We start from the raw sequence: 14138 nt of genomic DNA, 5'->3' as shown, positions 1-14138 counted from the left end.
TTACTTTACTCACTAGCTCAGTTTTTCAGCTGATTAAAAATATTCTTTAGCTGAGGATACTATTCTTGAGTTCCCCAAAAGAAGCATAGTGACTAAGAACTATAAAATCTATTTTCTTTGCAGTACTGGACCACTTCCATGTCTGATAATAGTCTCTGCTTATACCTCTCTTCATTGAGTTAATAAACTTTCTTCTGTTCTTAAGTCTAAGGATAAACGTGTCAGAAAAAATTACCAAGGGAATCAAGTGGTCATCTTCGCTTATGTGTAACTACATAGGTAATACCTCATCTTAGTGACCCTACCATAATTAATTGAAGTGCTCCGGCCATTGAACCGTTCTCTCTTTCTTATGGGATCTCTTTTTTTACCGTAGCCTGATTTGAATGTCAGAACAGCTTTACCTTTTAAAGTTAAATCATTGCATTCAAAGCTGTCTTAAACCAGTGGAAGACAAGGCACTATCACGACTCACCCTTGTAATATTTAGTTCTTTGGGCTGTCTTGATATAGATGGCAGATTATAGCCCCCAAACCAAAGTACAATCTTAATGTAAGTTCCTGCTTGAGCCCCAATTTTCTATTAATCTGATTTGTCCTCTTTTTTTCATAGTTGTCGCAGTTAGAAGGGTAAGCAAAATTAATCCTTTTTTAGCAGAACTATTCCTCAAGCTTTACTTAAACTAAGTAGTTTTGTCTTTGCGTCACACTCTTCATTTTAGTTAAGACACATCTTGTTACTTTCCATCTGTCTGATAACTATGCATCACAAGGGAATTCTCCTTCATAACTTGAATCTCCCTCAGAGTCCTAAAGTTCTTCCAAGAAATCTTGGTAATCTTTGCTTACTCTATGGAAGTCCTAAGAAAGGGCAGGGTTAAACCCATTAAAGCTGCCATTGCTCATTGGGTCAAAGTCACCATCCAAGAAAGCATATCTTTTTTTTTTTTTTCTAACAAGCAATTTCCCCACGGTATCTCTGACCATTCAACCAGGTTAGTATCTATGGCTATGTCTACACTACCACGGTAAGTCTACCTAAGTTACGCAACTCCAGCTACGTGAACAATGTAGTGGAGTTGATGTAGCTTAGGTCAACTTACTGCGGTGTCTACACCGCGCTGGGTTGACTGGAGACACTCTCCCCCATTGACTTACCTTATGCCTCTCATTCCCGGTGGAGTACCAGGGTCGACCGGAGAGCGCTCTGCCATTGATTTACCGGGTCTTCACTAGATTGACTAAATTGACCCCGGGTGCATCAGTCGCCAGAGTGTTGATCCTGCGGTAGTGTAGACATAGATTTCTCTGTCTGGGAGATAGGCTATTTCCAAAACTTGCAAAGCTGCCATCTGGTTTTCTCTTCGCTCCAGATACTATAAATTTAATGAGATGTTAGCTGCTGATTAACTTCTGAATCTAATACATTATACTTTTTAAATGTGTTCTTGCCTCTTCTCAGACTTGTTCTTTCCTCTGTATCTTAGAGCTTTTAAATCACGGGTAGTTAGGCTTGTGGCTTAATGTTTGAAATGCTGGAAGATAATCTGATGGAAGTCATGAGTGTTAAATGTTGCTGGTTATAGTGTCAATTTTGGAAGTACTCGCCTTAGGCTTCCTGGCCAATGTAAAGGATTCTAATACTGAACTTCGATGGTCTAGAAAAATCTTTGGACTTGCCCCAAACACATCCATGAGTGTGGGTGGATCTTATCAGTAAATGTTACTTAGGGTTGATGAATGTACTTTTTGCAAGTCAAAATTTTGCCAGTCCTTCCACAAACAGAGCGCAGCCTTCATTCTTAGCTTATTTCTGCTGCTTATTCCTGATCCTCTGACCAGATAGCACTTTGAACTACAATTAGAACATTCAAAATCCTATACCTAAAGATACATTAATTTTTATAGAAATGTATATGTTACAGTAGCTTTATTAAATTGTTTCCTCCTGAAATGTTGGGTGAGAATATGCACAGATTATATTTAACTGCTGACACAGTCCATACTTGAAAAATCTAATGACCACTATCAAAAGAACATTAAATGATGAACAAAATATTTTTTTCTTACAGGAAATGGGAAGATTAGTGGTGGTGCAGCAGCTGAGGGTAGTTTTACCTCCCTTACTGGACTCCTGGAAGTTGAGCCTCTGCACTTTACCTGTGTTTCAACTAGTGATGGGACTAGGATAGAAAGGGACGATGCAAGTACGTTTACTGGTATATACAACCTTTTATTATTTCTACTTAGTTAAAACACAAAAATCGATGTATTCTAGATATTTGAATGCCATTTATCCGACACTCCCTCCCCCCCCCAAGCAATTTTAGAAGTTGCATAAACCTTAAAATTTCAAGTTGTTAAATGGCAACATACACTTTCTTAGAGATTTGACAAACAATTTAAGGAAACCAAATTTAAATTTAGAAGTTTGAATTTGTTAACTACTGTGTATAGCACATTAGCGTGTGTTTGCATTACAACCCCACATGGCAAAAGAAATCGGTTACAGTAACCAGTCCTTGAGTAGCACTTTTATTTAGGTGTGTGTTGAATGTACATTTAGACATAGTGCATAAACTACAACTTTTGTAACACACAAGAAAATATTACTTTGTCCAGTTTGCTATGTGAGGAAAATTATGACTTGATACTTTCTCTCTAGCTTGCTTTTAGCCTGCTATTTTATTGTTAACCTATAAAGGAATTAAGTATGCCATGTAGAAGTGCTTTTTGTGCTTCTTTTCTACATACATGTTTTTTTTCTTTTGTTCCATGCCAGTGAGTACCTTTGGGGTTACCCCAGCGGTTGGTGGCCTCTCATCTGGGACGGTTGGGGAAGCCTCGACAGCACTGAGTTCAGCAGCCCAGGTAGCTTTGCAGTCTCTCTCTCATGCAATGGCCTCAGCCGAGCAACAGCTCCAGGTGCTGCAAGAGAAACAGCAGCAGCTTTTGAAGCTTCAGCAACAGGTTGGAGGCTATTTGGCTATTTTTTCATGCTGTCTCTAAACTTCAAAAGCTGAGAAAGTAGTTACAGAGCTATACTTTTTTTTTTCTCCCCATTTTCAGAGTGCATTCTGTGAGGAGGGAACAGCTCTGGGCTGAGGATCACGTTCATTAAACAAAATGATGAAATTGTTTACCATGCAATTTTTTTTTTTCTTTTTTTTGCCTTTCAAATTCTATTTTTGTACATATGAGGTTTTGAGGGTGGGGAATTTCATCAGTGTCATTCACTTGCGTAAAGAGTATAGTTTTGATTAACAAGGAGAAGAGCAAGATAGTCAAGGAACCACACTGGAATTAAAAGAAAGAGAAGTTGCCATCAATGATACCAGTTTACACAAAATAAAAATCCTATATGGTAAAGTGGTGATTTGTATGCAATTTTACTTTTTCCTTAATTAAATCCTAGTTCTTGTTGCATTATACATCTCCATTTTATTTTTGGGATAATTTCACAAATTTGAAAGTGAATGTTGGTGAGATACACAACAGTAGTTGGTCCAATAACAGATATTGCATCACCCGCTGGCTCTCTCTAATTGGGACCAATACAGCTATGACAATACTGCATACAAAGTAAACGTTGTCAGATTATACAGTATTCCATTTTTCCAGCTAGTGTTAGGTAATTAATAGAACCATAATGATGGTAGTTGGATGACATGCATTTTTACATAGTTTAAATGAAAGTTGAGATTTTATACTCCGTCCATAGTGCATATTGCTAATACGTTTACAGGCAGTGTTGGTCTACTCTACATACTCTGCTTTTATTTTTCTTACAGAAAGCTAAGCTGGAAGCAAAACTACATCAGACAACAGCGGCAGCAGCGGCAGCAGCATCAGCAGTTGGTCCTGTTCACAACTCTGTGCCTTCCAACCCAGTAGCGGCACCAGGGTTCTTCATTCATCCTTCAGATGTCATTCCACCCACTCCAAAAACAACACCTCTGTTTATGACTCCACCTTTGACTCCACCAAATGAGGCAGTTTCTGCTGTTATCAATGCAGAGCTTGCTCAGCTTTTCCCTGGCTCAGTCATTGATCCTCCAACAGTTAATCTTGCTGCACATAACAAAAATACAAACAAGTCCAGAACGGTAATTAATTTTCTAATGGAAATAAGACACTTAAATATATTCTTAACAATCAGGACTTAACTATTGGTTTTACTTTTTACTTGATTGATTCGTAACAATTCTGTTTATTGACTTTGGTTGAGATGTAAACATTTAACTACTAGATAAAAGAATTTCCTTTTCATATGGGCTATTATAGAAGGGCAAGATAGATAATGTCCCAAATTCTATTAAAAGAAAATAGATTCCTTATATAGGAGGTAACATAACCATGTAGCTGTAATCCTTTGAACAAGGATTCAGTTGGTTTAAATCCATTGATTAGTATTAGTATTTCCTCATGGTGCATACTAGTGCAAAATATAGTGTAAGTGAAGTCAAGAATATCAGACCTGTAAATAGAAGGAACTGAATTGTTTTTTTCATTCTTACAGACTTACATGAACAAGACCTTCATATACATACGAAATAGTATACATTTTAATGACGTTTTTAATTTTACTACTGTTTCCTCCTCTTCCTCAGAATCCACTTGGATCTGGCCTTGCTCTTGCAATATCTCATGCTTCACATTTTCTTCAGCCTCCGCCTCATCAGTCCATTATTATAGAACGAATGCACTCAGGTAAAACCAGAACTCTTTCTTAACATCTTGGTTTTATGTAATGGGATTTTCTGATAGAGGTTGAATATTTTCTAGGACACTTCGATTAGTAGTCTAGCTGCAGTCCTATTTGCCTTTGTAAATAAATGTGTATGACTTTGTTACCATCGTATGCCAAGAATGCTGAATGTACAAGGACACTTGCTGAAAAAATATTGCAGAGGGAAGGTATGTTGGGATCTCTAGACAGGTACTTTAATGAAATACTCTTGCCAAAGGGCACAAATATCTATCTTTATATTAGCTATTTATTTACCCTCTATGGCTTCCTATTATAGAGCAAGAAGAAATTATGAAACTCTAGCGATACAAATGGTGAAATTAAGGAGAAAGCAGACAACTGTTTTGCCCATATAGCATGTGAAGAAGAGGCAACAAATAGGTTTTCCAGCATTTCATACGTTTCTAAAAGATTTAGAATAGTTTGTATAAGTATATCACCAATTCTTACACCTTTATGCATTTAAGTTTTGTGTGTATGTGTACATACGTGTGTGTACACTTTGCTGCATAAATTGATTACCAGTACAATGGATCTAAGTCAAATATTTTGGACTCCTTACTATTTTGCAAATGAAGTCATGTCTATGATTCAGAACATCTTCAGTCAGGTTGCAAGTTTAACGAACTACTTTGATGTTTAGTAAAACTGCAAATTTTCACAAATATAGTCTTTCTGAAGTATACTAAATCAATATACCAAACCACTATTTCTGGACTTTGTATTTTTGGTTAATTGGAATGGTACTGGTGCTTTCAGCCCATCTAACTTTTTTTATAGGAGCAAGAAGATTTGTGACCTTAGATTTTGGCAGACCTGTGCTGTTGACAGATGTATTGATTCCCACCTGTGGAGACTTGGCTTCCTTGTCAATTGACATTTGGACTTTAGGAGAAGAGGTGGATGGAAGACGATTGGTAGTAGCTACTGATATTAGCACACATTCACTCATTCTACATGACTTAATACCACCCCCTGTTTGCAGGTTCATGAAGGTAAAAAATTAAAATAAAAAAAAAGCTAAAAATGAAAATGCTTTCCCACAAATATTGATTATTTGAATTTCTTATTCTTTTAAACTCTTTCAAATGGAAGTGTGATTTGTGTTAACTTTTCTTTATGCAAAAATAAAGGTTACATTACCTTTTATTACAGATCACTGTAATTGGTCGATATGGTAGTACAAATGCTAGAGCCAAAATCCCATTAGGGTTTTACTATGGTCATACCTATATCTTGCCATTGGAAAGTGAACTGAAGTTAATGCATGATCCTCTAAGAGGAGAAGGTGAAGCTGCAAACCAGCCAGAAATTGATCAACACTTAACAATGATGATTGCATTGCAAGAAGACATACAGTGCAGGTGGGAAGAAATGTGTACACAAATATTCGGTTAAATTTTTTTTAAATAAACAGTGGAAAGACTATGTCAGTAATTTTGCATTGCCACTTCCCAGGACTTGTTTAAAAATATCAGACAGTGTAACTTGGCCTTGTAATGTAGTACAGATGTTACAATATAAGCTCCGTGGTGGTGGTTTTAAAAAAAGTAAATAAAGAAGTCCTCTTTCCCTCCATTTTCAGTATTTATTTAATAGTGTATATAAAGTAACAAATATTCAGTTTTAGCAATTTAAATCTTAAATATGTGTTGCTATATGTGAATTTCAGTTGAAAGGTATGCTGGAATTTTCCCCCTGTAGGTACAACTTGGCATGCCATAGACTGGAAATCCTTTTGCAAAACATTGACCTGCCTCCACTCAACAGTGCTAACAATGCTCAGTATTTTTTGCGAAAACCAGATAAGGCAGTAGAGGAGGACAGTAGAGTGTTTTCTGCTTACCAGGACTGCATTCAGCTACAGCTTCAACTCAATTTGGCTCATCATGCTGTACAGAGGCTCAAAGTAGCTTTAGGTGCAAGCAGGAAGACACTAAAAGAACAACTTGACCCAAAAGAGCTGATTCAGATGTCCTCCACAGAGCAGTTACGCACCATCATCAGATACTTACTGGATACTTTACTTAGCTTACTTCATTCCTCCAATGGTTAGTGTTTTTTTTAATGTTTGCAAATACGTCAGTTAAAATATTTAAGAACACTTTTACCAGTGTTCCAGAAACCTTGAAAAGCTTAATTTGCTAATTTCTTCAGTTAGTTTTTTGAGCAAAAAGATATGCTAGTAGGGTCATGTTTATTGTCCCACGCAGTACATAGAAAGCTCTTGTATTATATTGAGGTCACATTTACTATAAAATCAGGATGGACAAAAATAAATGATTAAAAAAAAAAAAGAAATGTAAAAAATGGATTGTTTCATTTAAATACATTTTCCCATTTAAAAATAGATTTGTTTAAAATTAAATTTGAAATTGACAACCTACATTAAGGCCTAAACTTCTATAATTTAAAAAATCATTTAAATGAAAATATGCTGCATTGATGCGCTCTCATCAACTTTTAATGAGATAAAGGGTGCTGCTTTTTTAATTATATACAGAATTGTGGGAAACTTCTTTAATTTCTGAGGATAACTCAAGCGTTATAAATATCACAATATCAGGTATTGCATTAAGCATCTCTTAAGTCTTCATACTGGTGTGAATGCTGGTATTTACATTTTTCCAACTGTAAGTACTTAATTTTTTTTATGCAGGGAAGCTTTTGCCTTAATTACTTTCTGGTTTCAGATTTAGCTAGCAGAATATTTTCTTGATTTGGAGTAGTGCGTTCATAGTGTATAAAACTATTGAGAGTTAAAATGAGCAGGAAAGTTTGCTTGCCTCTTCCAGCCTATGAATAAAAACCTAGTAGGATGAGGTCTACTAATTCTAAAAACTTCAAAGGTCTGAGGCCAGATTTTTTTAAGGTATATAGGCACCTAAAAATGCAGGTAGGTGCTGAATCGGATTTTCAAAAGCACCTAAGCAGGCATTCAAAAAGGTATCGACTTCCCATTGATTTCAATCCAAGTGTCCATCCAAAGGTAGTGTTAATTTTTCTTATCTAAAAAATAAGAAATGCATCATTCATTTAACATAATAAGTAAAAATTAAGAATCTGAATAAATGTATGTTAAGCTATATAAATATTTATATCTGATTTTAGTGTAGCCTTCTGGTTAGCAAAAAGTACCATTGAATTTAGTATAAAATCTGTTTTTCGTTGCACATCAACATATTGTAAAACAAGATTAAAATCAATTATTTAAATGCAAGTTTCTTGCTTCCTTAATTAGGTCATAATTATAATTGGTAAATTAAATCAGTCCATCCTGCTTTAAATTAGGTAACATAATTTAGCAATCACTTTGCATAAAATACTTAAATATTCATTGGAGCAGAGATTTGGACCTGAATCTCCCACATACCCGGGAGTGCTCTAACCACTGGGCTATAGAGCATTTTTCCTCTGTCTCTGGCCTAATGAGTATTTTATACAAAATGGAACAGCTTCAACAGTAGAGATTTAGACTCACCCTAGAATACTCCATAGCCTAATGGTTAGGTTTAAATCCCTGCTGCTCTCAGGGGATTTGAATCTGGGTCTCCCACATTCTGGGTGAGTGCTCTAACTGCTGGGCCATTGGGTCCTGCACAAAATATGTGGTGGTGTCCCCCTTTTTACCCAATCAGGTAGGTGTATTCCAAGCTGGCTTCTGAGCACACCTACTGGATTGGGCCTCAAAGGGGAAAGCCTAGTTTTAGGATCCCTCCAGGGTTTAAGCATGAGCTAGATGTTGGGTGTCAGGACTTAGGAGGTGAATATGCACATGCCCACCAGCAGATTTTTTAGGCACCATCGGGACTTCAAATTTAGGTGACCATAAAGTTAGGTGACAGCTGGGTGAGGGTTTTGTTTTTGATTATGATAATTTTGGATTTAGATGCCTAAAGTGGCAGTTAAGCGGTTAAATCCCCTTGTAGTTCTTTGGAGCCGAAGTCTCATTGAAAGTCACTGAAATGGGACTTAAGCTCCTACGTCACTTAAGCATTTTTGAAAATTTTAGTCTTAGCCTTTTAATAGTCACATTTTTGCCTGTTAGAAATTTCTAACATAAAATTATACATATAGGAAAAATCCATGTAAATTTGAACTTACTTCAGTAGCAATCTGGAGAACCAAGAATGCTTTTTTAAAAATTTTTTTTAAACAAGCCATACATAATGAAGCATACTGAAAATAAATGTGAAGCTTATACACCTCTACCCTGTTATAACGCGGTAAAGCAGTGCTCTGGGGGGGTGGGGCTGCGCAGTCCGGCGGATCAAAGCAAGTTCAATATAATGCGGTTTCACCTATAACATGGTAAGATTTTTTTTTGGCTCCCGAGGACAGCGTTATATCGAGGTAGAGGTGTATAATGTTTTTGTATGGATACTGTTTGACTGTGTATTTTTACCTTACATTCACAGATGGGGGGAGGGGGGTATTTATAGCATTCCTTATGAATGTAGTAACTTGCTACTCTTTAAAATCTGAAGACAAACACCTCTCCCCTTAAACGTCCATATGCATTTCATTTGATTTCCTTCTCTTATAAGGGCACTCTGTTCCTGTGGTTCTGCAAAGTACGTTTCATGCTCAGGCTTGTGAAGAGTTATTTAAACATCTCTGTATCAGTGGGACACCAAAGATACGGTTGCACACTGGCCTTCTACTTGTTCAGCTGTGTGGAGGTGAAAGATGGTGGGGGCAGTTTCTCTCTAATGTTTTGCAGGAACTGTACAACTCGGAGCAACTTCTTATTTTCCCACAAGACAGGTAAGGTTGTTTTGGCATAGAGATATGTTGTAATGTTTACTGTGTATAAATGATTTTACATAATTTTATTGCAAAATGTTAGGTTTTTAACCTAGTATTTGGGAAGATGGCAGATGCATTTTTTTTCCTACTAGCACTAACAATAGAAGTCCAGAGGCTTGAAAAAATGCTAGTTCTGATTTTATATTTCCTATTGATGCTGTTTTTCAATACAATGTAAGCTTTTCATTTTAAAAAGTTGCCTTTTGATTTAAGCATTGATTGAAAAGATTACCTAAATTGGAGGTAAAGTGTTGTGTCTGGAGCCAAACGGACTTATCCAACTCACCACAAAGATGAGAACTTCCTTGTAATAAACTGATGATCTGATCACTACATCTAATTACAAAGAACATCCACTAAAATTATATTTAAAGAACAATTTCTTAACAGGAAATCTCCATTTTGGCAGTCTGATGCAACTTAAAAGTGAGTCCAGTGCTTTTTGATGGAAAAGCAGAGTCAAAGTAGAACATTTCTGAGTTGTAAAGGAAGTATATACACTTGTAAGTTCTTAAGAGCATTACTTGCATGGGTTTCTGCTACAGAAGTGAACACTCAGAACTTTTGGGTTAGCAGTATCTGGGGATACATGAGTACTCTGCCTCTGTCCTCTTGTTCTGATCTTCATCTGAAAATGTACGAAGGGGCACGGCTCCACCCACCGGGCTTGTTGCTGTGAATTCAAGAGGGAGTGATCAGGTATTCAGTGGTGTCAGTCACTGCCTCTGTCTTTTCTCTTGAGAGAATTTACCTCTTCCTCATAACTTACCAGCTTTAAGCTGTGCCCTTCCATCATTTCTATGATGGCCAAGAACACTTTGTACCTATTTTTCCCTTTAAGTTGCATTCATGCTATGTGCGGCGCCTCTAGTAACTGCACATATCAAAACTTGAATCTCCTGAAACTCCACCTGTTGGGACTAATGTTTTGGAGGTGCTAGTGCCAGGTATATAGGTTTTGTGCCTCTTGGATGTTCATTGTCTATGAAACTTGACAGCGTTATCCTGCTATGCAAGCTTCGATGTCAAGGATCATATCAAGCTGCCCTTGAGGATCTCTGATTTAGTTTTATTCCCTGACAACTTCCAGTGCAAGGTAGGAGTCAGTTCAGCTGTCGAGTACCACATTCACTTTGTTGGCATATCCAGGTAGCAGGTCTTTGAAGAACTCTCTTCCAAGTGCTGTGACTTTTCTGATCGAAGTGGTGCCATGACTCCGTAATTCTTGATCTATAACTATGGGCCAGCTTCATTGTGCAAGACATTCTCTGTATCAGGAGCCTCATTAGTGCACTGTTGCCTTCCTTTGTCTTGGGTGTGTCTGTCTCATCTCCGCAGTGGATGTCTCTGCATTGGGAAACCACGGTTCTGTCCCTTAGTATAAGGAACTTAAACAACTAGATGAGTGGCCTTTCCCATCAATTATAAAAAGCCTACTGGGATCTCTGGTTGACCTCAACATCCATACTTCTCTCCAAAATAGTCATTGACATCAGGTCCCACAACAGGAGTGTGAATTCATCTAAACTCAATCATTATCCAGCTCTGTAGTTATTCTTTAGCCCAAATAAAATCAGGGAAATCTAGCGGGCTGAGCAAAGTGAGACCTTACGCTCAATTCAATGGAATGTCTAGCCGTCCGCAACATGATGGTTTTTGAAAACATCTGTTCAGGACCTATTGATTTTGATAAAAAAGATGAAAAGCCTGATGTCCACGTATGTAAATGTTATGATTATATAGGAGGGGGGAAAGGCAATGATCTCAGAGGCCTTCGCAGGGGAGCAGAGTCACGCTACGTATAGGAGTGAGGCAGTGACCTCAGGGTTAGAGTTCAATGTGGAGGTTAGGGTGTCCCTACTATGGCCAGACCCCCTCCTAAACTGGGCCCTCTTCCTGGGTTGGTTAAGGGAGTGTCATAGTGGCTGGCCTTAAGGGGGCAAGATTCCATCTGAGTATACAGCTCAGCCTACATGAGCAATGAAATGTGCAACCCTCTCTAGTCCTCACTCACCACCTAAGAACAGGGAGCCAGGAAGATGTTTTATATAGCATGTCTGTAGACAGTATAAAGTAACAAATAGTGTCAGCTCAATACAACTTCCTAAACTGGGACAAACTGCTTCCACTGTTACATGAGTAAGCAGGGAGGTCATGGAAGTCATGAATTCCGTGACCTTCATGACTTCTGCAGCGGCTGGTGCTGGCTCTAGCAGCTAGCAGCAGCAGTTTGGGTGTGTGGGAGGGGCTTAGGGCTAGGGGCAGGAGGTTGGGGGGCATTACCTCAGGGTGCAGGGCTCCCACTGGCGTGGCTCTGCAGCTCCTCCTAGGCGGAGGGGCCTGAGGGGGGTCTGCTTGCTGCCTGCACCCGCAGGCCCACTCCAGCAACTTCCATTGGCTGTGGTTCCAGGCCAATGGGAGCTGCGCAGTTGGCAATTGTGGCAGGAGTAGTGCATGGAGTCCCTTGGCCCCTCCACCGCCTAGGAGCTGCAGGGACACGCGGAGCCCCCCAACACCGGTGCCCACAGACTGGCCTCCTGACAGACTGCCCTCCTGACCCCCCCGAGCACCCGTGGCCCCCCACCCAAGTTTTAGTTAGGGATATACAGGTCTGTCGCATCTTATGCTGGGGTTACATTCCGCAGTCAGCGCGTAAAGCGAAAATCGCGTACAGTCAAAATTACATTGAGTGTAATGGCGGGCAGAATCGCCAGCACTACGTGTACAGTATTAAAATTGTTATTTTTCTCATTTTGTTTTGTTTTTGCCAACCGCGTAAAGCTGAAATCGCGCATGTTAAATGCGCGTAAGATGCGACAGACCTGTATGGTAAAAATCATGGACAAGTCACGGGCTGTGAATTTTTTTATTATACGTCACCTGTCCATGACTTTTTTACTAAAAATACCTGTGACTAAAATGTAGCCTTGTACATGAGTTGTTGAAGTGAGACCAAGGAGGATGACTAATTAGAGCTGTATTTTAACAATACCTCAAAATTCTGAGAAACTGGAGCAGATAAAAATCTTTTTTCTTTGCAGAGTAACTTCATAAGTACAATACGAGCATAAGATAGACCACTAATCAAGTTTCCTCTCCCTGCTGTTGCCAGAACTAAAGCTGGCTGAATACTGTTTTTTGTTTGTTTGCTGCCAATTCCAGAAAAATCAGTGTCTAGAAAACACATTTTTTTGTTTTGAAACAAAAATTCAGAAAATTAGAAATTCAGAAAAAAAATCACGTTGGATTGAATAAAATGCTTCCTTCAACAAGGCCTGAAATTTTTCAATTCAATTTTGGGCATTTTATAAAGAGAGGGAGCAATAATGGCTATTCATAGACATTCATAATGACAATGAACAGTTATTGCGCTGGGGGAAAAAAATGAGAATTACTGCATAGGTTAGTGCACTCACTTAGGGTATGTAAGACCGAAGTTCAAGTCCCTGCTCCAATGACTTAAATTTTTTAACAGCTTCAATAGGAGAAATTGTGTGACCCACACCAGGCTATCCCGTAGCCCATTGGATAGAGAGCTCACCTGTAATGTGGAAGATTGTAGTTCACATTCCTTGTTCACATCAGACAGAGGAGGAATCGAACCTGGGTGTCTCAAATTTCAGCTGAGTGCCCTAACCACTGGGCTAAAAGTTATAAAGAGGCTGGTGCCATCACCACCACCTCCTCTGCCAGCCCAAAAAATTAAATGTCAAAATGGACAGTTTCATTTCAGCATTTCCAAAACATTTCAATTTTTCAGTTCAGTAACTACTTGACAACCTTGACCCAATTTCATGACTAGTTTTGGGTTGACCAAAACTTCATTTTTCAGCATATACATTTTTTGACAAAAAAATTTCATGCAGCTCAGAATAACTCCCATAGAGGAAGTTGCTTCCTCAATACCTAACCAGTTAGTGGTAGTCCTGTTTTGAGTGATTGTGGTTTATATCCCATTGTCCACTTTTCTGCTTACTGCAACTGTGGATATTCTTATCCATAATCTTTTTTGAATAGTACTAATCTCTTGGACTTAATACCTTAGGGTAATGAGTGAAAGGAATGTAATGATTCTTTAACATTTCTGTTCATCATATTAAATACTACAAGCAGACATATCAGGAGATCTGCAGCTCAGATTTTTTGGGTTATTAATAGGCAACAAGTGTATCAAATTCTATACAAACACATTGCTAATTACATTTAATAGCTATATAGGGCTTCTCTCTTCTGGGATCTCTCAAAGGCTATTGGGATTGGTTTTTGAGGTTTTTGCAGCTCACTATTAACTCTGAAACTTAATGATGACACTTCAAATGCTAGTATTATTAAACTTTTTCAGTGACTTGTCCTAACAAAAACATTGTCTTTCTTATCCAGTGGGGTTGAATCGTACCCATCATGTCTTTCCTTCTGCTCACTTCAAAGGTGGCTACAAGGAAATACAACAGCAAAATATAAATATGTGAATCTCAATTCTTGTTTTTCGGTGGTGGTGTTAGTACTGCACTCAGGTGATCTAGCAACATATTTGTGCTTTGGAGGGACTGAATAGGGACTCCTGGAGACTCTCTGATGC

At 38.3% G+C, this 14138-nt stretch overlaps 1 protein-coding gene across 1 annotated transcript in view; it reads left to right on the top strand.

Annotated features, from left to right (window-relative positions):
* The window catches only part of BIRC6 (baculoviral IAP repeat containing 6), a 330062-nt gene that overhangs the window by 86490 nt on the left and 229434 nt on the right, over positions 1 to 14138 (top strand). The window contains 8 exon segments of the mRNA XM_024194786.2: positions 2073 to 2207; positions 2783 to 2970; positions 3792 to 4106; positions 4611 to 4710; positions 5531 to 5745; positions 5906 to 6114; positions 6455 to 6801; positions 9298 to 9517. Of these exon segments, the coding sequence (XP_024050554.2) occupies positions 2073 to 2207; positions 2783 to 2970; positions 3792 to 4106; positions 4611 to 4710; positions 5531 to 5745; positions 5906 to 6114; positions 6455 to 6801; positions 9298 to 9517 (1729 nt within the window).

The sequence above is a fragment of the Terrapene carolina genome, unplaced genomic scaffold (assembly GCF_002925995.2).
Source record: "Terrapene carolina triunguis isolate 2854851 unplaced genomic scaffold, T_m_triunguis-2.0 Scaffold85, whole genome shotgun sequence".
NCBI classification, from domain to species: domain Eukaryota; kingdom Metazoa; phylum Chordata; order Testudines; family Emydidae; genus Terrapene; species Terrapene triunguis.
Note: the sequence above shows the minus strand (reverse complement) of the source record. Positions and strands in the feature narration are given on the sequence as shown.